Here is a 25,924-nt window from a genome sequence, read left to right as displayed (position 1 = left end):
CAAAAAATGAACTGTTTCAAATCAGGCATTTTTTGTGTTATGGCACAGATTAAATGACATGTGGACAATAGGCCTGCAGGACAGAGAGCTGACCTGCTGGGAAGAGGTAAGAAGCTTTCATTTCAACTAGCACATAAAATTATCTTTTTTTGTTTTAATGCACAATTATTTAAAATTTCCCGTGATAGACTGCACTGCACTTTCTCCAGAATGTGTTTTTGACCCACAGTGAAAAGAAACAGTTCCAGTTTGATTTGGTTTGGGTATTTGGAAAATCAAGTGTGTATAAAAGGGTGATTTTTTTGCTTGTGAATCTGTGAACTGGACTTGGACTTCCCATGGGGGATTTGCTATGCCTCCTGTGGAAGGGACTGCATTCCCACTCTGACCACTGCATTCCCACTCATACCACTGACACAGACTGGGTGCTTTGCTGGCCAGCTGACCGAAGTCCTGATCCTTACAGTACTGGGACCTTTAAAAACATAGCCTCCCAACCTTCTTATCCAGGGAAAATCAGACATGTAAGCACAGCAGGAGTCAATTACCTGTCACCAGCTTTACAGGGCTCATGTGCTCACCCTGGCTGCGCCTGCATCCCGTGGCCCTGCAGCATCCTCAGCATGTAGAGTTGTGCGTTCTAACAATACATTTCTGATTTTGAACTTAATTACCTTTCAGATTGAGCAAAGTGGTGAAATTCCTCCTTCCTGCTGTAATTTTCCCGTGGCCGTTTGCAAAGACAAGATGTTTGTTTTCTCTGGCCAGAGTGGAGCAAAGATTACCAATAATCTCTTCCAGTTTGAATTCAAGGAAAAGATGTAAGTGTAGACAGTTAAATCGTGCAAAATCCACCTAATCCTTGACTGCCTGAGTTGTGAAATGTAATACTTCAGCGTATTGAGGGAGAATGCCATATCTCTCAGCGACAAAGGGTAGAGTCAGAATATGTAAAAGAATTGTAAAACACCAGCCTGTTTTGTGTTTCCTGCCCCAGCTGGACACGGATCCCCACGGAGCACCTGCTGCGGGGCTCGCCACCCCCTCCGCAGCGGCGATACGGGCACACCATGGTGGCCTTCGACCGGCACCTCTACGTGTTCGGCGGGGCTGCGGACAACACGCTGCCCAACGAGCTCCACTGCTACGACGTGGACTCCCAGACCTGGGAGGTCATCCAGCCCAGCCCAGACAGTGAGGTAAAACCTTCTGCTTGTGGTTTTTCCTTTATGCTCCATTGTGGTTACTGCGCTGAAAAGAGAGAGAAAGGACAGCAACACACGGACTTCTTTGGGGAAAAAAGGCCAACATTATTGTATGGACAACCTGTATTTAAAGTGTGCTATGTGCAGCTAGGACAGGACAGTAGTTCATTGGACAATTGGGAAAAACATCCTTGGGACAGTACCTCAGGATGTGTCCCACGGGAAAGACACCAGGTGTTAATCTTTATTATGAATTCCACTCTGTTTTTCACCATATTATCACCCTGGGAGACTCCTCCCTAACTGAAGCTGTAGTCAGCTTGTCAGCCTGGGAATGGAGCTGAGAGTCAGGAGAAATCCAGGCCTGAAAAGAATTTCCAAGCTGTAATTCCCTACCTCTCTAAATGTGTGTGTCCACACTCCATCTTTTCTGACTCATTTTTGCCATGGACGCTTTTTTACAAGAGCATTGGCTTTTAGCTAAATAGTAACAACTCCTTCCCACTGATGGTTAATCAGCTCAAATACTGTGGGTAGCAGTCCTTAAAAATTAGTCAGTGTTGACACATCTAAAACTTCATTTAACACATTTTAAAGCAATACCATGAAACGCTTTGATACGCGTTATGAGTCAATCATTTAATCAGCCAAAAGCTGAACAATGAATCCAGTGTGTATCAGTGGTTCTTTGGTTGGCTATGTGATCCTCTTGAAGCAGAATTCAAAACTAGACAAGGTTTGATTTGTCACTGTAATGTCCATGTGCATAAAATCTTATAAATTCTGGTTATAAATAGAGGTGTGGCTGACAAATAGTAACATGGAGGCTCAGAAAGAGCTGTTTTAACATACTTGCATTAATAAGAGATAGAAATTTTAAAATGTCTGTTTTTGCATGGACATCAAAAGGCTGTAGACCACTGAATGCCAAGGAAATACTCCAAAGGAGACAATATTTAAAAAAAAAAAGAAATATGAACATATCATTCTGTTTCTTTTGCTACTTGCTACTCATGCAAGGCAGCAGTTGTGTGATAAAATGCCTGTTTTTTCTCATAGCACACTCACAGATCCTGTCTGGGATCAGCATGTATTCCAGGTGGAAGTGCCAAGGGCTTACCTGGTTTCAGTGTATATTCCAGGTCATGTAAGTGAGGATCATTTCATCCCAGAATGCACAAGCAGTTGTTCCCTGAAGCCCATACCAGTGTAGTTCCTGGCTTTGGAGCAGCAGCATTCATTGTGTTTATTAATGTGAATAGATTTTGCCTTAAGCCATGTTAAGGTACTGCAGCTGATGTCACAGTGGGTTTAGGGTGTGAGGTGCTTTGGAGGAGGAGATGCTCCATTTGTCTGTGAGGTTACACCTCAGACAGCTGAGTGTTGCAAGAATTGGGATCAGGTGCAGAGTTACAGATTTAGCCAGCACAGGGGTGACAGGGCTCAGCCCCCAAGAGCTGTGTGGTCTGTTTGGTGTGTTTATGTGTTTGCAGACATGTCACGGTGTTGGATGAGCTGGAGAATCCCACACACACTGCTCGAAATTAACCATGCACATGGGCCTTGTTGGGAGCTGTTATTTGACCAAAGTATTTCACAGCAGCCTATTTAGTGCTTTACAAAGCTGATTTATTGTCATATGAAATTAATAAAGCTGCTTCTTCAACTATCTACCCCCATAGTTGCCTTCAGGACTGTAGATCTTGTTCTCTTCCTGCCAGTGTTACTGTTGGATATGTGAGGCTTCAGTAGGAATTGGTTCTTTGGCACACAATTGCTTATGGCTTCCAGGAGCAGAATTGCTCATGGTAGTGTTGTAAACCAGCATTATTCCCTGAGTTATCCCCTGCTAAATTTCATTTCAGATTTCAAAGCTCTTTTCTTCCTCTGTCTGTAATCCCAGGCAGAGGTCTGTTAGTTGCTTGTGTTGTATTTTGCAGTTTCTTTCTCTGGTACAGTATCTAGAGACTGATTTGGTAGAAATGGGAGGTGAAACTGGTGCTGTTGAAACACATGATAGTAAATTTTCCTAAAAGACTGATTAAAAACCTGAAAGACTTCTGGCGTTTCAAGTAAATTTTAAATTATTTTGTGTCTTCTGAAGTCATAATTAGGTAATTGATCAGAATCATTTTCCTAAAGTTTCCATGAGCTTTTGGCAAAGACTTCTAAAGGTAGCAATGAATCTATCATACCATCCTGTTCCCTGGACACTCTGAACTTGGATTTTCCTTTTTTATCCATCGCTGTGAACAAAATTATTAATTTGAAACAAAATAGAAGTCGGTAAGTGCAATGCTGTCTCATCACTTGAGGGTTTCTGCTGTGTGTGAAGTGATAGTGTGACCTCTGTTATTGTGCAGTAGAATGACCTATCTTGACTTTTAGAGTTGGGTTTTTTCCTTTCCAATGGATGGATTACAGAGTTTACCTTCTGCTTGCTCTGTATTACGTGGTATGATCTTAGAAATGCTGCTTTACAACTTTGCTTAGCTGCACTATAGCGAGGTTACTTTCATCATGTGATGCAGATCCTTAATTCTTCTTTTGGATGTTTAGCATGGAATGGGTAAAGCCTCTGGAGTCCAAAATAAGGTTTGGTGCTGATTAAGCTATTCATTCAGTGGTGATTTTTACAGTGTTTTACAAAGAGATTACAGAGGAAATTGCTTACGCTGAAGAAGAGTCATTACTGCCATTCCAGTCTTGTTCTCTGAACTTAGGCTGCCATGAGGAGCTTTTCAGGGTGGTCAGGGAGTGATTTGTTCTTTTCAGTCCAAAATTCGTGCCAGTAGCAGGAATAGGCTGTCATGTGGAAATTGTCTGTCCTCTGCTACCCTGTTATGGGCAACACAGAAAGTAACAAGTCACACAAAGCTGAAGAATCTTGGGGTTATTACCTGGAAAAGGTGGCACAATTTGGGCATTAATCACAGCAAAGCAGAGTAAGTTCTAGGAAGGTCCTAGAGGCACTTCTTGAGCACAGACAGCAATGGTGTGTCATGTGCTGCAGATGTCCTGAGGCAGTCTGGCATTTTCTGCATTTTGAGTAAACAGAACAAACCTGGGAATAGATCTGGCAATGGATCTCTTGTAGTTCTCTGCCCAGGGCGCTCAGAATTCTTGGGAGTGCTTCACTGTGGGATGGAGGATGGGAAACGGCTTAATGACTAGAAGAGGGCAAACTGAGATGGAACAGGTCAGTACTTCAAAAATATGCCAGGAGCTGCCATTTTATGCTTTAGGATGTCTCCAGAATGAATAACAAGACATCCTTGCTGAGTTACACAATTGCAGTCTGTAGCTGCTCAAACCTATATCTAATACATGTACATATATATTGTACAGAGCTATTCCCCATCTTTGCTGTGAGATGATCTTCACAGCTGGGGGTTCTCCTTTTCTATTCCTTTTCACAGGAATATCTTGGCTGAGTCCTTGCCTGCCTGCATAACACTGACAAAGCTTCCTGGTGAGCTGGATTTTCTTTTTACAGGGTTACTGAAGGATTTCAAAACCAAGAAATAGATTTTTTGTTTGCCTTGAGTTTTTTTATTGAACTCGAAATATCCTTTACTTTCTGAAGAAGGTTGGAGCAGCATAAGAAATCAGCAGGCAGTAAGAGGAAAATTGCCCCATGTTGCATATTTGGCAGACCCATGTGCACGTGGCAGTCATGGCTTGTTCTACAGAGAGGAGAGTTCTGCAGGGAATGACAGGAGCTCTGGGTCTGGCAGGGAGCACAGCCAGTTGTGGACACAGACCCACAGAATCCAAGGTGATGTTTGATTCATAGAGGCAGGGTGTTACATCAGGAAGAAGAAAATTCTCCTTCCTCACACTTCCCATCATCTCCCTGTGGCTGTGGGGATTCATCCATCTCTCCTGAAGTTATGAGGGAAATCTCTGAAACTTGTTCTGGGAAACATTTCAGTCTCACAATTAAGGCTTTCAAAGCCAAGAGCAATAAAAACCTCCAATTTTCAAAGCTCTTAATTTTTCTTTTAATAATCCAAAAGGGAGGTTAATGTGCTGGTAACCTTCTTGGGCTTACTTGGAGGCTCAGTTTTGGAAGTTTTCAGACAGATTACAGTGACGTGGTTTGTGGGCAGCTGAGGAAGATTAAAAGGATTTAGTCATCCTCCTGGGGATGAGTCTGCCCCAGTCTCCTTCTGCAGAGATCAGTTACACCCCTCGAAGTATCTTCAGGCAAGAGAAACATGTTGCTGTGTACAATGCCCTGGTTTCCTGCAGTGAGCCCCCTAACAAGATTGCCTCACACGTGGGCAGGGTCGTTGTCACGGTATGGTGTTCTGCTGGGACAGAGAAAACTGAGCATTTCACAATCCAGAGGGAAGACTGATACTTTTGATGTTTATAAATAATGTGTAGTGTTCAAGCTTGCATCCTTTTTAAAAACCTTTTTTAAAAATGTAGGACCCTCATACCAGTGTCCTTTGCAGGTCTGTGCTCTGCATCTGTCTGGAGAGAGACATCTTGAAAATGTTTGTATTTATAAGAATCTGTGCATCAAAGTAGCTGTAGCTAATGCTATTGTACAGCCCCACTTCTGTTTGTCAATTCTATGTTCATATCCTTTTGAGGGGTGTTCATTATTACATCCTTTTACAGTATTTTCCCAGAGAAAGCAAAATGCAAATGATGTGGATGATAGGCAGAAGGGATATTTCTGTAACTCACTCACTGGTAAGGAATTGTAACAACACAGATTTAACGTGACCCACATTAAGGTGGTATAAAACTGAGTAACAGAAGGACTTGAAATATGCTTTGTTAATGAGGAGCAGTTAGTCTGGATAAACTTAAGCCACCAGCCTTGAAAGACAACAGAAAATCACAGCTTTCCTCCAATATTTACTAATTGTCCAGAGTTTTGCCAATTACTGATTACAATAACAGTCCAGTCAGAGATTTTGATTTCTTCTTAAGGTGGATGCAAACAGTCCATGTTTCAGTTTGGCTGTAGGATACATTTATGAACAGTGTGTGGTCTGGGCTTCATGGTTTCCCTTACAGTATCCTTGGAAACAATGACTTAAATTCCCAGTTCTTGTGGGGAGCTGAGAGAGCTCCTGGTGGTCTGAATGGCTGGAAGTTGACATTCTACTTGGTTCTAGAAGCTGACACAGTGTAGTAATTAAGTAGTCATTAAGTAATATAAATACATGATCCTTGTGTTTATTAGATAGATCTTCCAGTGTAACATCTCCCCATGTTGTGTTCACAAACCCGGGAGGTTGTTCAGAGAATGATTGAAGGTGGGAATCCCAGTGGCCAACTATGAAGTGTCTTTTAGCTGTAGGAAATTAAATCTTCCCTGGCTTACCTGGGGAACAGAGTGCTTTTCATCTATCAGTGAAAGATAAAATAAGATCCAGTCACTTCAGGTTGAGACTAGAAATATCCAGACTGAAAAAGAAAGGAAAACAAATGTTTGCAAATTGTAAAAAATGAGAGTAATTATTTATTGGAACATTTTACCAGGTTTTTTTTGTAAAGTCTTCATTACACTTAAACCAGAATTTGATATCTTCTAAAAAGAAAGTTTTCCTCAAAGAAAGTCTAAATTTCAGTACCTCTTCACAGAAGTTTGGTAGGTTGGTTTATTTAGAAAGTCATATTAAGGTCCCAAAAGTACTATTATGGTTATTGGATTTTTGAAAGCACACCACATGCCAAAGAGAAGCAAATGGTTGGTCACTGGATTTCTGTCAGCTGTTGTCAGATTTTAATATATAATCTTTTGTAACACATTCTTTGGATTTGGCTGGAGTTTGGCTTGTTCTTCAAACTGCCTCATCCTCTGATGAATTATACATTTACATTGCTCTTTAAATTTGCAACTGATATATACTAAAACAGTTTTAAAGGAAATAACATTTACTATTACAGCTGTAAATAAATTACAGACAGCCTCATACCCTGACCTTTGTGGTTATGCTGCCACGTGTTTGGATGTCATTGTTAATGGATTTATCTTCCTGTTTCCATTCTGTGTTCTCCAGTGAATGCCAAATGGAAAAATCTCATCCTTAGTGTAGAGCACAATTGCAAAGGATGTCTCTGTTGCATCCCCTGTCACTTACCATAACCAGAGCTGATACTGCAATAAGCATTTGTTATTGTGGCTTTGCTTCTGTATGTGGTGATTCAGCCCAGAACCACCCCTTCATGTGCTGGGCTGATCCCCCAGCGTGGGCAGCAGGGCAGGGGGGGATTCTGCCCCTGTGCCCCACTCAGGTGAGACCTCACCTGCAGAGCTGCCTCCAGCCCTGGGCTTCCAGCACAGGAAGGACCTGGAGCTGCTGGAGCGAGTCCAGAGGAGGCCACGGAGCTGCCCCAAGGTCTGGAGCCCCTCTGCTCTGGAGCCAGGCTGGGAGAGATGGGGGTGTTCAGCCTGGAGAAGAGAAGGCTCTGAGGGGACCTGAGAGCCCCTTCCAGTGCCTAAAGGGGCTCCAAGAGAGCTGGAGAGGGACTTTGGACAAAGTCCTAGAGGGACAGGACAAGGGAATGGATTTCTATTGCCAGAAGGCAGGGTTAGATGGGATATTGGGAAGGAATTCTTCCTTGTGAGGGTGCTGAGGTCCTGGCACAGGCTGCCCAGAGCAGCTGTGGCTGCCCCATCCCTGGAAGTGTCCATGGCCAGCTTGGACAGGGCTTGGAGCAAACTGGGCTGGTGGAACGTGTCCCTGTCATGCAGGGATTGGAACAAGATGTGCTTTAAGGTTCCTTCCCACCAAAACCATCATGTGATTCCATGATTTATCCTAAGCTGTAGGTTTCTACATCATGGTCTTCAACTTTCTATCTTCTGCTTCAATCCATGGCAGTCTCTTTCTGTATTAATGGCTCCACACGAGGAGGTGGTACTTACAGAGGTGATCCTCTGCTTTTCATCATTGTTAAGCTGCAGTAGATCCATTTATGTTGACAATGTAGTTATAGCAATCTCAATAAATAAACTGCAGACAAAATATTTTCGGCTTTCTGACATAAGTGTGGTGTTGAAGGTTTAATGAGATGTTTTGAGAAGTCTACCAGTGGAAATCTCTAAAAACTGGCTGGATTTTTTTCTCTCAGGAGAAAAATAAGTATTGTTGACCCTGTCTGGGGCAAAGGAATGGAAATAGCCTTTGAAGAGGTTCATTCTATGTGTCTGTGATAGAGCTTTTATTCCCTGTTTTCTTGTCTGTACCATCAGAGGGGAAAAGTAAAAGCTAAATTTCCATCTTAGATGTAAATTAAATTTCCATTGTAACAAGAGCACAGCTGAGCTCCCAGCCCTACAGTGTGTTAAAGAACAGGAGGAAATCTTAGTATCACAAAAGCAGGTGGGTTGGAACGACTTCCAAGGTTTTGAATCCAACCACATGCTCAGAGCAAGTCTTGTTGAGCCAGGCTGCTCAGGGCATTGTCCATCCCATCCCATCCCATCTCCAGAGATCGAGCAGCTCTTCCTGGCTTCCATCCAGTGTTTGTCCACTATCATGATCAAAGACATTTCCCTCTCACACTAAGAAAGAGCTTCCTGTGCTGGCTTGAGTCTGTTGGCTCCTCTCTCCCCACCAGGCACCTCTCTGAAGGGCAGCTCTGACTTCCCTGCAGGAAGGTGCCTCCTTTCCCTTCCCTCGTGCATCCTGTGCTCCAACCCCTTATCACAACCTTGATGTTGGTGTCCCTGCACTGGACTTATGTAGGTCAGTGCCTTTCTATACTGGGGATCCCAGAACTGGGCAGAGTGCTTCAGCTGGGCACTTGAAAGCAGTGAGTAGAGGAGGACAGGTCCCTTCCCTGAGCCCGCTGACACAGCTGAGGGGCTGCTGGCTGTGCTGCCAGAGGATGCTGCTGAACCTTCTGCAGCTCCCTGTCCACCACATCTGTGTTCTGCAGAGCTGTGTTCTGGAATGACTGTCCCAGGGCTGGGACTTGGCAGAACTTCCTGAGGTACCTGCTGGCCCATTTTCCAGCCTGGCTGAGTCCTTTGGAATATCAGTCTCCAGTATTTCAACTGCTCCAGATAATTTGTTATCAAGCATAGACTTGCTGAGAATGCAGTGCCGTCCTCTAACCCATGAAGCATTTTGAAGGGGATGATCAGGTTAGTCAGGAAAAATTTGCCCATGGTAAATCCTTGCTGACTGGTACCAGTCACCTCCTTCATGTGGTAGAAGTAGCTTCCAGGAAGATTTTCTCCATAACTTTCTTGTACAGCGTGCAGTTGCCTGGCTCATGGTTAGCTGTGTTTCCAAAGTTCATACTAGGCCAGATTTTTAAAATTAATAGGTATATTTTGGGTTATAAACAGCACTTTGGTTACTCTTGGGTACTTGTAGTGATAAACTGGATATGTCAGCCTAAGGAAAGGCCCAATAAAGGAACAACAGCCTGTGGAAAGGCTCAGTGAAATCCTTCAGCATTTGCCTGCTTCTCTTCATTTGTAGAGCCATATGACTTGAAGTTCACTCTAATATATGTCTGTTCCAATTTTGTCTGAAAGCAGAGATTGTCTGCACCCAGTATGGGAAAACATTTTAAATCCTTAAACCTCCTTGAACCTAAAGACTATCCAAAGCTCTGTCCATCTGTTTGAATTTGATGCTGTTGCCTGGTGTAACAGGGTAAAAACTTCTCAGGTATCAACAGCTCCCAGTCTCCCAGCAGTGACAGCTCATTTGAACCTGTTGTAGCTTACAGTTTTCTTACAGTTTCAGAGAAAAATAGATACTTTTTTATCTCTTAATTTATGTTGGTTCACCAGGTTGGTTTGTTGATGGCTTTAGGTCTTCTTATTTCATTTTGATTTTGAGCTTTTAATGATACTGAAGGATAGAGAGGCTCATTGATGTTCCTGGGTTGTGAAAGAAATCTGAGCACATCATTACTGGCTTATGAGTTCAGTGCAACAACTGCCTTCCATAATACCTGCTCATAGCTGACTGTGAGGAAAATTGACGTTTACACAGTTATAAATCTATTCTGTAAATATAAGAAGACTTCAGAGGAGCTGAGAGTAAGAAAAGAGAACCTTGAAACAACTGCAGAAGATCTGATTTTAGCAATGTCCTAGTATTGCCTCTAATGTTGAAACTTCTATCACCAAAACCACTGAAACATATCATGTACAACAGCACAAGTAGTCACAGCCTGCAATAATAGCATAGTTAATGCATTCCTCACAGCCAAGAGAGTGAATCTCACTACAAGGAGGTTGAATTTTTGTCCCTGACCCAGTTCTGCTGGCTGTACAAAAGAGCTGGGCAAGGCTATGGCTCTGTGGGTGCTGCCAACCTGCCAGCTGAGAAAGGGCTTTGCTTCATCCTCTTCCAGTGTGTCAGTCAGCTTTGATATAAAACACAGGTTGTCACTTTGGAGTGATCCATCTGCCCTGTTTTTTCATCATGACAAATTGTGGGAAGGCTGTCTCAGACTTAGGAATAGCTGATGGATATTCCCTCTTCACCACCTTAGCTTGTGATCTGTGTTTTGCCTGCTTGCAGTGAGCAAACCCCTCAGCTTCTCGTCCTCATCCCTGGCAGTGTCCATGGCCAGGTTGGACAGGGCTGGCAGCAGCCTGGGCTAGTGGAATGTCCCTGTCCATGGCAGAGGGTGGAACAAGATGAGCTTTAGTGTCCCTCCCAAACTGAACCAGTCTCGGATTCTGTGATTTGTGAAGAGTCATTTACACACTTCTGGTTTTAAACCTTGTAACCAGGTGTCCTACCCAGCAGTAGCTGACAGAATATCTGCCCCAGAGGAAGCTCCCATTGTGCCCTTGAGAGAATGATGTTTAAAAAAATCTTGGTATGTATTTGGTTTAGATTTCAGCATAGCAACAGTTAAACAAGGACCTGCAGCAGACTCAGAGGTGAATAAAGAAGCACTTGAAAATAAAAAAGACTTCAAAAATGGATATTAAACTTATTATAGGAAAGGGAGAGAAATTCCACCTTCATATATGCCTTTTCTTCTCTGCTCCCTTTTTTCCCCTTGCAATTTATCATAAGCTATTTAACTTAAGCTGTAACTCAAGAACCATTTAAGCATTGGCTCTGCATGTGCAAGCTCTAAATTGCATAGAGCAGGCTACTATTGACCCCTGAGTGGAGATTATTCATTTTACTTCTTTCACTATTTAATTTTACTTTACATTGCTTCAACCTAATGTATTAAGGACTTCAAGCAAAGCTGAATATGTTCCTGGTGAGATCAAAATTTAAAGCAATGAGTTTATGAAGGGGTTTGCACAGGTATTACTGAGTTTATTTTAAAGTATATGTGCTCAGGCCCAGAGGTGATGCTCAGGGCTGTAATCTCACCTATTTGAATGATTGCTGGGTGCTCTGGCACAGGGAGAGGCAACTCTAATGCACAGCCTTGGGAGTCAAATTAGAACCCTGATGAGCAGCACAAGACAAACTGCATTTGTGCTGTCTGGACAGGCTACAGTACGAGTCTGAGCACAAGAAATGAGGAAAAAAGATTTGTGAAATACTTTTATTTTGAAAATGATGGCTTGAGTCATGCCAGCAAGTGTGGAAGGGTGTACTGAAAGGGAAGCAAAGGTGACTGATGAGATCTGCTTTTGAAAGCAAAGATTCCAGCTTGTAAAGATCCTCAGATGCAAATCTCATTAACCTTAAATAGAGAAACCACTCCAACAGATGAAACAGGGCAGTGTAGCTCGGAGAGGGGTGCCAGTGCCCATCATTGGAGGTGTCAGAATTGAATCCAGAATTTCTTCTGTCAGGCACTGTTAGTAAAGTAAGGAGATCACATTGATGGAGAGGTAAGTACTGGATCTAGAGCTGACAAATACATTCAGATTGGCAATGCCTCTTTGTCTGTGATTTTTACCATTCCTGTATGTACCAGGAATGGGAAAGACAAATCCCTTTGGATTCATACAGGACCATCTGGAGTTGTGCCAGCAAATGAAATTAGAATCATAGAATTACAGAACCATTAGGGTTGGAAAAGACCTTCATGATAATCAAGTCCAGTCATCCATCCAGCACCAGCACATTCACCTCTAATCCATATCCCCAAGTGCCAGGCACCTTTTGAACACTTCCGGGGATGGTGACTATCACTGCCCTAAGCAGCCTGTGCCAATGCTTACATCCCCTTTCAGGAGAAAATGTTTCCTGATATCCAACCTCAACCTCCCCTGCTGCAATTTGAGCCATTTCCTCTCATCCTTTCTGGCCATCCTGGCTAGCACAGTAGATGGTATTTTGTAGCTGTTTCTTATAAACTCTGCCTGGGGTGAGTGAGCAGCTGGATTTGGCAGCCTGGGAGGTCTCCCAGTGAAAAGTTCTAGATAGGGCAGGTTCTGGGTGTCTGGTATAGGTGAATGAGGAACATGCAGACCAGAATGTCTCAACAGCTGTTTGTGCTCCTGAGCTCTATTAACCTTTTTATCCTCCTGAATATTTTCTTGAGCACCCAGCTCTCCTTCCAGGCACTGGAACAAAGTTCCTGTGGCCAAATCCTTGGTCCTGGGAGGGCTGAGCATTATGCCCTGTGCGGGTGGCACCAAAATGTCACCATTTGCAGCGTTGTCATCTCCACGTGGGGGTTTGTGCTGGCCTGAATTCTGCTGTTCTGATTTAGTAAAACAAACACTCTGAGACTCTCAGCTGCACAGCGTTTTGATGAACTGAAAAACAGAACCTTTTCTGTTCCAGGCTGTCATTCCATGTTTTAAATTTTTCTCTTTGAGTGTGTGGTCTGTGTATTTAGAAAGTAAAGTTATTTGATTGTTTAAGTTATCAGTAACTGCAGTAACTGGTTCCTTGGCTGATACCAACCATTAGAAAAGAAAAATCATCATTACAGTGTTCCGTAGAGGTTGTTGCAGTTGAATATGATGTGACTGGGAAATACATCTTACTTGGTTAAATATTCAGGTGGTTCATGTTTGCCTTCTGGCACCAGTTGTTTCAAAGCTCTAAGGCTTTTTGATTGAAAAAAAAAGTGGTTAAATTCAATGGCAGCTTTTAAAAACTAAATACTGGAGAATTTTGAGAATTATTTTAATTTAAAAAACCCTAAAATATTATTTATTTTAAAAAAAGAGATGTGGAAAATGACCTGAATAAGTCTAAAACAGGTGGGAGTGGGCTGCATTTGAACTTTGCTAGAGCAGTTCTTTTAGTTTGGTTTTGGTTGCAGTTAGTTGTGAGGAAGATGTTACAATACAGATAAACTCAGCCTGCCTAGCTGTGTGGGAATGGGTCTTAGCAAGCAAACTTCTTACTTTGGGATGAGCTTGGAGCTCCAGTTGATGAAGGTGACAGATGTATTTTTAACCCATTATAATATGGTTGATTATTTCAATTAGTACATCTTATTTAGTTAATGAGATTACTGCTAAGAACAAGCAGAGGCTGTAGAAAACAGACGATATTTGACAGTAATCTCATCCTCTTTCAGAGAGATGTGGAACTGGGTCCAAGCAGGAATGTACTAACAGATCAGTGTTATTCCATAACCCATCACAGGATTTTTTAGAACCAACTCTGAAGTTTCCTTGATAAAGTATCCATGAAACATGCTGGATACAGAAGGCCATCTGTATTTCTGGTTTATCCAGAGGAATCCAGAGGGTTTGTTAAACTGGCACAGGCAAATGTGCCTTTTAAGGTGAGCAAGTCTGGGGTTTGTACATCTGAGAAAAATACCACGTCCTAGTTCCTGACTGGGGGATTGTCTCCTTAAAAGCTGTAGTTTGAGGAAAAGAACAAGTCATGGAAAGTGTGGTGAGTAAGAGGCTAAATGAGGCTGTTGTGTGATACTGTGGTGAGAGGGGTGAGTTGGTGGGAATGGGAACTGCCAGTCAGCATGGTTTCCTGGAAAATCTGCCTCTCCAGATAAACATAATCTTGTTTCATGTTTGACTTTACTTGAGTGGTGTCTATAAATATGTACAAGAAGCAAAGATTTCTTATACCAGAGGGCTTCTTAGTCTGTAAGCAAAGATTTAATGAGATTTACTGCCTGGAAAATGAAAGACCTGATCAAACTACGGGGAAAAAAGAAGTTTCTCTCACAACTTGAAGCCTTTCTGTGAGCTCTCAGTGAGATATGCTGATGTGTTCACACACCTTTGAGTAGCCTCAGAAGAAATGAGTAAAAATGCTGTGGTCTGTCCTCTGCAGGAGGGTCACGGAGGCTTTGGCTTGCAATGACTCTTCAAAAATCACCCGATGCTGCAGCTCTGAGGTGGGGTGTGTTGCAGGGATGGTGTGATTCCTCAGCCCTATAAATAGCTGCAATGTGGGGGGCTTCACTTTCTGTGGAGCTGGCAAGATGGAACAGGAGCTGTGGCTCTGAGGAGCCAGCTCTGCCAACAGCTCCAGCCTTGGGCTCCTGTTCGGCACTGGACATTCCTGGGGCCATGGCCAGATGGTTCAGCCCTTCAAGCTGTGGGGGAGGCAGGCAGTCACAGGCCTGGGGCTCAGTCCTGCTGAGGTAGATGATCATTCACCTTTCAAGTTCCTGACAGCATTTGGAATAAGCTGAGTTTGCACAGTGATCACATTTGCAGAATCTGCTTATTTCTAAAAGTGTGGAGGGGGTTTATGTGGAAGATGACATTGGGTTTCATTTTGTAAATTATACATTTTGTAGCTGCCATGATATGTAGAGCTGTGTAGGGACCATTCAGATTAGAAGGTGCAGTGAATGGGCATTCTTAAATGTGACGAGACAATGTGGTCTAGACATGCTAGAAAACAATCCTTGAGGTACAGCAAATGTCAGTCTTAGGATGCAAGTGTGTGTATGTGTGTGAGAGAGTGTTTGAGTTGTGTGAGTGTGGGTGTAGGTGTGGGTGTGGGTGTAGGTGTGAGTGTGGGTGTGTTTGTGGGTGTAGGTGTGAGAGTGGGTGTGTTTGTGGGTGTGGGGGTGTGACCCCACACTGCATCCCTTTGGTCAGAGCTCGGTGCTCTCAATGCCGAGGTTGTGGGTTCAATCCCCTTACAGGCCAGTAACTTAAGAGCTGGACTCGATCCCTGTGTATTCCTTCCAATTCAGATATTCTGTGATTTTCCCTTTTCACTCTTGATGTGTTAATAGCAGATCCTTTTTTTTGGCAGATAAATAAGCTTTTATTTATGACCTTGCCTTTTTTGTCCTTTTCTTTCCCCAGCTACCCAGTGGCAGACTCTTCCATGCTGCAGCAGTTATCTCAGATGCTATGTACATCTTTGGTGGCACAGTGGACAATAACATCAGGAGTGGAGAGATGTACAGGTTCCAGGTAATTTGCTGATAAACATACTCACTTCCACACCAATTCCCCATGAGTCCTGTCTGTGGAGTGTCTGGTTTAGCTCACCCATGAGCTCCACAGCTTTTAGTCTGTGGCCTTCCTACAGACAGCCTCTGTATTTCAGATTCAGCTTTCAAAAGTCAATGTGTGTCTCTAAAATCTTTTGAGAAATGTTATTTGGACAGACGTTTTGGTAAGGTCGAGCCCTCTAGTGCCTTCTGAAGTCCTACGGAGATCATGATAACTTTGACAAATCATTGGAAAGTGTAGCAGATGGATTTGCTGTGTTATTTCATTAAATTTGGTTGTTCCTCTTCATGTACTGTCCTGTTCAGGGTTCTGGAGCAGAGTGTTTTGTGTTGCAGTTTTTTCTCCATGCAGCTTTCCTGCTCCCATCCCACAGAACTATGAGAATTGAAAACTTTTAATTCAGGATACTCACACTAGATTAAATCCCACATACACTCGAGTTTATTTTTATTGCATGGCACCCTTAGATAAATCCTGAGAGCACGTGAGACTCCCAGCCTCCAAATCCTCCTATCTGGAAGTTGTGATGAGGCTCAATTCTTCCATGTTACGCTGTGTGCTCTGTCCTTACCCTCAAGGTGGGGGAAGCCCTTGCATGTGTTTGGTTTGCTTGTGATATTCTACTTCATGTGCTACACTGAGGCTGAGTTAATAAGAAATTCCAGTGATAGTAGATGTAACCTTGGCACTTTTAGTTATAGAATCACAGAATCAGGAATATCCTGAACTGGAAGGAGCCCACAAGGATTATCGAGTCCAACCCCTGGCCCTGCACAGACATCCTGTGCATCCCTGAGAGAATTATCCAAATGCTCCTGGAGCTCTGGCAGGGCCATGCCCATTCCCTGGAGAGCATGTTCAGCACTCTCTGGGGGTCGAACCTTTCCCTGATACCCAGCCTGACCCTCCCCTGACACAGCTCCAGCCCTTCTTTGGGTCCTGTTCTTGCTCAAGCGGAGAAGCAGAGATTGATTGTCCCTCCACTGCCCCTTGTGAGGAAGCTGCAGATGCTGAGGAGATCTGACCTCAGGCTCCTCTGCTTTAGTGATTTGAGATTTGATGTTTATATAGCCACTGAAATTAATTCTGTCTTCTATGTTTTTTTTTTTTCTCCCAGTTTTCTTGTTACCCTAAATGCACTCTCCATGAAGATTATGGAAGGCTGTGGGAAAACAGACAGTTCAGTGACTTGGAGTTTGTTTTGGGAGAGGTGAGTAGAATTTATTGGAGAGGTGCCAATGGGGGTGTTACTGTGTGTGTGGTGTGTTTGCTGGGAAAAAGCAAACTGTGCAGTGGTTGTGCCAGAAACCCTGGGAATGAATCACTGGTGAACTGTCTGCCTGGTTAAGTAAGTTTCACTAATCCAGATAAATATTTAAAGCTGCAATGGAGAAAAAACTTTTAAACTGAGAAGATTTGTGGGTCACTGACTTAACCTGAATTCATCGAAGTATGTTATATAAAGTTGCAATATTAAAATTTACCAACTACCTCTGTACACCCAGGTCCCAGTTGCCTCCTAGTGTTTTGCAAACCCATTATCATTTCAAGAGCCATTTTTAATTATTGAAATAAAAAACAATGAGTAAGAGCAGTACAGGGGAATGGCCCTCTAGTAATGAAAACAGTTAAAAAATTAACAGAGAACAGGTTTTCTGAAGTTAAACATGAGAAATTTGAACTTACCTGCATTCCTTTTGCAAAAAGAAAAAGGTTGAAAAAGCTTTGCAAAGCTCAGAGAAAGATCCTCAACAATAGGTGAAATAAATTATGCAAATAGCAAAAACCATACTGTTATTTTGAAAAGGGAAAATTAAACAGAAAATCAGATGCAAAATTAAAAAACACTATACGTGATACAACCACTTCCACTCAGTGAATGTGACAAAGTGAGTGACTCTTTCCCAAAATGGTGTTTGCCAATAACCTTTGGGGAAATAGGTGTTGAATTTCATCTGTATGTGCAGAGCAGATGTAAGGCTGCCTTTGACTCTAACTTGAAATGTATTGTAACTTGGGGTTCAGCCCAGGTTTCTATGACTTCTGCCATCTGCCAGGACCGTGTGATTTGGGGATAAAAGTTGAATGTGATTTCTACCTTTGCCTTTGGCAGAAGGAGGAGCGAGTACGAGGGCACACCGCGATTGTCACCGCTCGCTGCAAGTGGCTGAAAAAAAAAATCATGCATGCCAGGGAGAGGGTGAAACAGGTGAGTATTTTGGGAAAGTAGCCTTGTAGCAAGGTAAGGCTTATTCTGCCCAGGTTTGGGAGTAAGGTTGTCAGGAGAAAAGTAGTATCTGCTGAGACAGCTAGGAGCAGTGTCTGAAGCTAAGGTGCTCTTGAGCAGGTAAAATCAAGAGGATCATTAGTATTAATGAAAGCTACTGGATGTGTATCAGGAGTGTAACATGGAGGAGCCAGAGTTAATCCAGTTATCTGGATTTGACAGTGTGGTTCTTGGAAGCTCTCATAGCTGTCTGAGGTCTAATCTTGAGGAATGCCCCAGAGAGGTGTGTGTACCCTTCCCTGTGGGGGAGGCAAGAGCTGTGTCATGGCCCACAAGATCAGACAGATTAGAGGGAAGAAAGGCACTGCTGAGGGTTTCAGCTGTCTCTGTTCCCTTAACCTTTGTATTTTTTTACTTTTTCCAGAGGTGGAAGTCTGTTGCCTCTGATCATTGTCTATTAATTTTGACTACTTCCAGCTTTTTAGCAGCAAACATTTTGTAGCTTTTGGGAAGGTAGTAGCACACAATCTGCAGTAAGATGTGGATGCCTCACTGCCCCCCAGTTAATTGTTTTACCACTGGAAAGGCTGTTGGAAAAGGCTGTCGAAGTGAAACTTGAAGTAACAGAGTGCTTTAAAATACTTCTGTGCAGCACTTCATGCTTTGCCTTTGCAAGGCAAGGTTTATGGAATCTACTCCCATCTGTCCCTCCTTCACAGAGTGAGGCTGTCTCTGCTGTGAGCAGAAATGTGAGTTCAGTGCAGTTCATTCCTCCCTTGCTCTGATGTCCTGCTTCTAACCTGTATCCAGGAGCTTACTTGTGTTCTGATCCATGTGTGTCCCAGGATATGGAGTGTAAGAGTGTTCAGTATTTCTGAGATCCAACAATGGAGCAGTAAGTCTTAAGACATAGGAATTCCGTGTTATCTTGAAGATGATCCTGAAGCTAAAGAGATCCTCGGTCTTGAAGAATGTGGAGTAAGGAGAAGAATACTCCGGTTTGGTGGTAACTTGTGTGAACTGGCACAGGCTTGTGCCATGTTTGGGTGGTTTTTCTGTTTCATTAGAAATCAAAGCAAGACATTGAAGAGGAGGGACACAGCACATGCCAGAAGGATGGGATTGGTGGGAATGTCAAGCTGTGCCGGCTGCAGCCGCTGCTGGAAGTGCCCATCCGAGAGGCCGAGGCCCAGCCCTTTGAGGTGCTCATGCAGTTCCTGTACACAGATAAGATAAAGTACCCCCGCAAAGGTAGGGCAGGGGGAAGTAACACTGGCACTGGGGGGGTGGGGGGCAGGGGGAAACGTGTTTGGAAACAGCAGGATCCAGCATTTGAGGTGATCAGTCCTGTTCTGAGCACTTAATTACGAACCTGAGATTAAACAAAAAGCAGATTTTTAGTAGAGCATACTAACCATGCTTTTTTTTTCTTGATTCTTTTCAAGTATCAAGGAAGAACAAGTTCTTGATCATTCCAAAAGGTGTAAAAAACCCCAAACAAACAAAAATATTACGGTATTTTGAACGTTATAGCATCCTGCTTGGAAGGACCATGTATCTTATCCTGGCTTGGCTAATTTCCTTTTTCTGGTATTATTTTGATCTGTTTTAAACTGAGCCCACACAGAAAGGTGTGTAAGCCAGTATTTACTACCTGTTAAAAATCCAACCTGAAGGAATACCTCAAGAAAGGAAAAATCCATTTGATGCATTCATTGAAGTTCTCTGGATTAAAAACACTTGTGAGTGGGGAAGTAATAGCCAGAGAACTTGCAGCTCCCTGGATTCCCAGGGAATCCAGCTCCTGGCTGTGTGAGTGGTGAGGGCTGTGGGGCAATGGGAATGAGTCTGGTTACGACTGGATACAGCAGGGAATTCCAGCTGCTGGGGCTGGAGAAGCTGCAGCCATGGGGCACAGTGAAGTACAGTGAGGTACAGCTGTCCTAGCACTGAACTTTGCTTCACTCCAATTTCGTCCCTTTCTGCAAAGAGAATTCTAAGGAAAAGAAGTGGTACGTGTCCATTTGTGCCAAAGCTTTCCCTGTGGGGAGGCCTGTCTGAGATTGATCCCACTAACTGGGGATGAGGGAACTGCTCCCTGGATTCTGCTGACATTGCCAGATCCCTCTTCCTGCCGTTCACTGATCCTCTGTACCCTCACCTTAGGGCAGGCTCAGGCCAAGGGAAGGCTTGGACCCCTGAGCTCTTCCCATTGTTACAGGCTTCCCAGGCAGCCTGCCCCTCCTTCCCAGCCCATGAGGAGTTCTCCCTGGTGCTCCCTCCTCTGCTGGGATCCTCCATGGGCCCTGCCCTGCTCATTTGTATTCCTAGTTACTTCTCTCAGTTCAGAGGGCAGCACCCTGGGGAACCATCAAGAGGCTGAGCTAATGGAATTGGGCATGCTCATCAAATGGGATTTTCCAATTAGACACAGGGAAGGCACGTGACATGCAAAAGGGCTTTTCTCTATTAAAAACCAGTTAGAGCAGATGGGCAGAGATCTCCTGTGAGGAAAGCAAAGGCCATGGGGGATTATTTCTTGAGTTGGTGTCCCAGTAGCCCCATTGTGGTGGCCTACAGGGGTCCCCTCTGCTCCTCTCTCACTTCAGCCCTTGTAGACCAGGTATGGGTCTGTGTAGGCTGAAGCACAGAGTGAAAGCACAGAGTACCTTCATAAGGGTCTGTTGGAATCAGGGAGCTGATTGTTAATGCTGTGTAAAACTCAAAGACTCTGGCAGGGCTGTTGGCAGCTGAGCACTGTGAGAAACTGGGCTGCAAGCTCCAGGACTTGAGAGACTTCACTTTATTTGGAGGGTTTAAAAAAATTGTGATCCAGATTGTCACAAAATCTTTGTCTAAACAATACTTTGGGTTGGCTTTTGCATGCTTCAAATTTGAACTTCCTCTTCTAGTATTAATTCAGATTTTATCTAACCAGGAATGGAATTTTTTTCTTTATAAAAATACTTCAGCCACTGCCTGTTCTACTGTTCCGATTGCTCTGGTTGATAAAAAAAATGCTTTTAGAAGAGTTCCTCTCACTGTTCTGTGAGCTCTCCAGCAGTTTTCCCTCTTGCAATTTCAGGTCATGTGCAGGATGTGTTACTCATTATGGATGTGTACAAGCTGGCCTTAAACTTCAAGCTCTCTCGGCTGGAACAGCTCTGCCTTCAGTATATTGAAGCATCTGTAGATCTGCAGAACGTGCTCATTGTGTGTGAGAATGCTAACAAGCTTCAGCTGGATCAGCTAAAGGTAATCACATTCTGCATACAAAGTAACTGATAAAAAAAATTTAAAAATAAAATTTATGTAATTAACATTTGGCCAAAGGTGCTAACTTTTGCTGATTCATCATTCCTTTAATTACAGTTGCTTGAGTATATTTAGCATGGGTTGTCCTGCAGTGGCTTGTGATATTATGTAGGCTTTTTTCAATACATGCTCAATATTTTTGCATATCTGCTTTGTAGAATGTCAAGGGCAGAGTGACTTTGGCTCTTCATCAGTTCACTCTTGCTGCAGCAAGATGAAACCAGTGCATTTCCTGGTCTTGCTGTGTTATATATACTGACACTGCAGATAGGTTCTTTCATTTTCTAGATGGAAAAACTAAACTATTCTCAGGCCTTTGCACTGAAAAACTAAATGTGCCAGTGATTCTCCATCTCTGTGATGGGTGAGAGGCTTTTGGGTGTTTGGTGGCAATCAGGGTAGAGTTGACCCCTGTCTGCAGCCCAGGAGGTGCTGGGTGTGCTGATCGCAGCACAGTGCCCACAGCCAGTTCTACTGAACCTGCGAGGAAGCAGCTCCTGCCCCCAGTCCCAGAGCCAGGGCAGGACCATGCAGTACCTGCTGATGATATTCAGCCTGAGCACACCAGTGACCATATTGCTGGTGGCTGCAAGCACAGTGAGGCTGGAGAAATCAGTATGCACCAGCATTTCCTCAGGCTGTGTGCTCACTGCATTTGGGAGAGGAAAGCCTCCAGGAGGAAGCAGCAGGGCCAGTAGCAAGAGTGTAAATGCTGACACCTTTGGTGCATAGCACCATGGTGCCATCAGCTGCCCAGAAGCTCAAGCATTGGTGGATCAGGTGTCCCCACCTGCCTGGCTACCTCTGGAGTGCCAGAGATTCTTACACACAGCTCCAGCCGGGCAGGATCACCCTGAGCTGGCATCCTCTCTGCTCAGGTGCTCATTAGTCATCATGGGTGGGTCCTCTGTAGAGAGCTGCTTTCTGGCATCCCAGTCATGATTTAAAACATTTCACAAGTGAGTCCTGACAGATACCTTTGGATCCCAGGTGAAATAAACTGTCAGAAACTGATGGTAGTAATGATTCTTTGGGTGAACCTTGTACCCACTTTATGGTGAGCTGGTGTAGATTGTATTTATTGCTTATAAAAGTGTCCTGAGGGGAAGCCTTGGTTCATACTGGGAAATTAAATGCCCTTTTTTGTCTCTTAACTGTTTAGCATTAGGTCTGGTTCATTTTTCACCTTTTCACCACACTGATTTTTGTAAGTAGTTGATCATAGGAGAGCCTTCCAGAATTCTTGAACTGTTTGCTGTATTTATGGAAAAGGTTCAGGCAAAACCCACACAAGGAATCCTGTAAACTCTTTGGATCCTTGATGGAGAGTGTCAAGAGTTAAGATCTCTTCACCCTTTTAATTAACTTTTGCTGTCTAATTATTATGAGGTAGCAACCGATCTTCATTATCTCCATGAAGTTTTCAGCATCTCCTGAGATTCCTGTTTTAGAAAGCTTTGGAGCAGCTCGATGAGCATTTAATCTCCTCATTGTAATATTTCTAGTCAAATTTTTCTAGATGCTTAGAATTATCTTGAATTTCCTGTTCAAGTACGAGCTTAAATGGTCATTTAGGAAGGATAAGGATATCACTGTTGGATAGTTCCAGCTCCAGGATTCATGAGGAGGGTCAAAGGAAAGGATGGCAGATGGTGTATGTAACATGTAACATGTTTGTGGGATGCTGTAAGATGACTTCAAACAATAAACCAGAAATTTCTTAATTAATACTGGTGTATCTTTAAGGAACATTGCCTGAACTTTGTGGTGAAGGAATCCCATTTTAATCAAGTCATAATGATGAAGGAGTTTGAGCATCTTTCTTCATCCCTCATTGTGGAGATTGTCCGGAGAAAGCAGCAGCCTCCTGTCCGAACACACTCTGACCAGCCACTCGACATTGGTAACCTTCCTGCCTTGTGGAGTAATTCCTTCTGCTGCTTTGGCTTTGCTAATGGTTTGTTTAGCCTGAGGAGATGTCTGGGAAGCAGCCCTCTGCAGCCCACCAGTCCCCAGCTGGGATAACTGCTCAGGCTCTCTCCCAGTTCTTTTCCCAGTGAGTTTCAATCAGAACGGTGTCCCATCAAAGTACATGGGAAATACAGTTGTGTTCTTGCAATAAAGCATCCTGATCCTGTACACAGTGATGAGAGAAGGAGCAGAAGGGTGTGAAGAATGATACAAAAAAGGCAATGGACAGCTACTACAAGTGGCTGAAGGGTGGCAGAGATGAGCAGGGAAACAGCCTGCTCGTAGGTCTACACCAAGGAGGAGCAGGAGGAAGGGGGATCTCGTGAATAATGCACTGCTCTGTGTGTGTGTGTGAAAGGCACAGAAGATAGGGAGCAGAAGAGAAAGATGTGGTTTACAGTTTTATTGTGGAATTCGTCAAGGGCTGATTTGGGACTAGTCTTATTCAACATTTTAACGTCCTGACACACAACACAAGGAATGTAATAATGAAATTTTCTAAGGCCACAAAGGTCAGAGGCATTGGCAGTGTTGGTGTGGAGTTGTGCACAAAAATAATTGGGAACTGAAGAGAAAGAGAAGGAAGCTAGTCCTGGAAGGTCAAGTAGAAAGACTTTGGCTGGCATTTGTCCCAGGGGGAAGAGGTTCACTGGCTGGGAAGGTGGCACAGCCAGTTCTGTATCCAGAGCTGGAATGATGTGAGAGACCCAAATATTAAAAGCTAAAAGACGAACTTTGAAAATTTGAGTGAGTTTGGAGCAGACTTGGATGTGCTCTGTTTCTCAGTTGTGTATTTACAAAGGTTGATTAAAATAATGTATAAAAGAAGCCTTTGTTGCTGATTTGGGAAAAATTTTTCATTAAGATACAGAAATTGATATTACTTGTGGTTGGAAATAGTGCAAGGGAGGGGGGAAATCAGCTTTTATATCTGTAGAGAGCACCTATCAGTGTGGCCACAGCTGGAGTTTGCTGTCAGTGGCAGAAAGCAGAGCTGACAGGTTTGGTTCTGGGAGGGGCAGCAGGGAATGAGCTGTAGTGGGGAAAGATGAAGCTCATTTGCTCTGAGATTATGAGGAAGGACTTGATTCAAATTCACGCTGAAAGTCCCAACGCAAAGAGAGGCTGGAGCTCTGGCTTGGCCGTTTGATAGTACTTGGTCACCTGGAACTATCATGTCTTTATTTCATTATGTTTAATTTCAGGAACATCTTTAATTCAGGACATGAAGGCTTACCTGGAAGGAGCTGGAACTGAATTCTGTGATATCATCCTGCTCCTAGATGGGCACCCACGGCCAGCCCACAAAGCCATCCTGGCAGCTCGTTCCAGGTGAGCCCTGTTCCTGAACCAAGAGTGTGTGTGAAGAACAGTGCAGGGCTGGGCAGTCTGTGCTCAGCTGGCTTGGTTTAGAAGACAGGGAAGAACATAAATCTCCATGAAGTGTTAAGATGCAGCTTTGCTCAATGAATGTAATAAGCCTTTAAGCAGTAGTGATTAATTTTTTTTCTCCATTTGATACCCAACAGGGAAAGATAGGAAGAAATTAGAACTGCAGAGATTCTGCAGAGGGTGTGAGAAGCTGCACTGCAAGACAAAGCATCTGTACAATCACAGGAAGGGAAAAAGTGGAAAACATAGGGTGGTTTCAGTGAAGTGGAAAGCAACAGATGTCCAGTGAGGTCAGAAGGAGCCTTCTGACAGTGAACAATTTGTATTGAATCATGTGGAACTTGAATCTCTTTCTCACTTTCTGATATTTGAGACTGATTATGAATAAGCATAACAAAAAATGGTGCATGACAGAGACTAGAGTGTTCTCATGCTTTGTGCAGAGAAAGGAGTTTACCCTGCTGATGGTGAGACTGTTCTCCCTCCTCAGAGCATGGATGAAGTGGATTTGTCCTGCACTTGTGTGTTCTGTGGACCTGCACTCTATGCTCCACCAAACATTAAGTGTTGACATAAAATTTTCAAATACCATCACAATTTTTTCCAGACCCAGTAACAATATTCACTATTACTTACCATGGTATTTTACCAGAAGCATTTCACAGCTCTTAAAGCAGCCCTGATGATTGGCAGCCTGTAGATACCAAGGAAATTCATAATGCTTTAAGCTCTCTGCTAGGTCTTATGCAAATTAGAGAAAAAAATCAAAGCACCATGTGTCCTAATTTTCAAGAAACAGACAAATTTCAGGTGGTTCTGATGGTAATTAGGGGGATTATATTTGGAGTTTTCACTGGCTGACATACATGAAGAAATACATCAGCAGTGTTTTTGCCCAGGTTGTCACCTGAATTTATTGCTTTGGAAGCTGCAGTTCTGAATAGCAGCCTTTGAACGATACTGGGTTACACCATCTGTCTGCAGAATGTGTTATATCAATTTTATTTTCCTTTCCAGTTACTTTGAAGCCATGTTCCGTTCCTTCATGCCAGAAGATGGACAAGTGAACATTTCTATAGGTGAAATGGTCCCCAGCAAGCAAGCATTCGAGTCCATGCTTAGATACATCTATTATGGAGAAGTGAACATGCCTCCTGAGGACTCCCTGTATCCTTAGATTCCCAGGAATTGGAGGATCTGTCTGAGTGCATGTCCAGCAGGTCACCTTCCTTTTGCTTTGGATTGCCTGGCACAGACTGGGAGGATGGGCTGTCAAGGGGATGTCTTGATTTGAAAGACAGGTATTGGTTAAGAAAGGCAGGAGCCTTTCTTGAAATGGAGAATGTAAACTTCCTCTCTCCAAATTATTGTAATTTTGAAATTAAGGAGCTCTCAGGCAAAGATATGGAAATAGGAATAATAGTTTTTTACTAGGAAAAATTAAAATAGAAATACAATATTACAGAAAACAAACCCAAAACACTGCCA

The 25,924-nt window shown here is 43.4% G+C and overlaps 1 protein-coding gene across 3 annotated transcripts in view; it reads left to right on the top strand.

The window, feature by feature from the left end:
- LZTR1 (leucine zipper like post translational regulator 1) overlaps positions 1-25,924 on the top strand; it is a 36,309-nt gene that overhangs the window by 5,429 nt on the left and 4,956 nt on the right. For all 3 annotated transcript variants that reach the window (XM_014872856.2, XM_088180475.1, XM_088180476.1), the window contains exons 7-17: positions 49-106; positions 682-821; positions 998-1,199; positions 15,379-15,489; positions 16,649-16,741; positions 17,645-17,740; positions 18,826-19,009; positions 20,844-21,013; positions 22,820-22,976; positions 24,250-24,376; positions 25,454-25,603. In XM_014872856.2, the coding sequence (XP_014728342.1) occupies positions 49-106; positions 682-821; positions 998-1,199; positions 15,379-15,489; positions 16,649-16,741; positions 17,645-17,740; positions 18,826-19,009; positions 20,844-21,013; positions 22,820-22,976; positions 24,250-24,376; positions 25,454-25,603 (1,488 nt within the window). The remainder of the gene's footprint in view (positions 1-48; positions 107-681; positions 822-997; positions 1,200-15,378; positions 15,490-16,648; positions 16,742-17,644; positions 17,741-18,825; positions 19,010-20,843; positions 21,014-22,819; positions 22,977-24,249; positions 24,377-25,453; positions 25,604-25,924) is intronic.

This window comes from Sturnus vulgaris, chromosome 29 (genome assembly GCF_052056855.1).
Source record: "Sturnus vulgaris isolate bStuVul1 chromosome 29, bStuVul1.hap1, whole genome shotgun sequence".
Taxonomy (NCBI): Eukaryota; Metazoa; Chordata; class Aves; order Passeriformes; family Sturnidae; genus Sturnus; species Sturnus vulgaris.
This window is presented reverse-complemented; position numbering and strand designations above follow the sequence as displayed.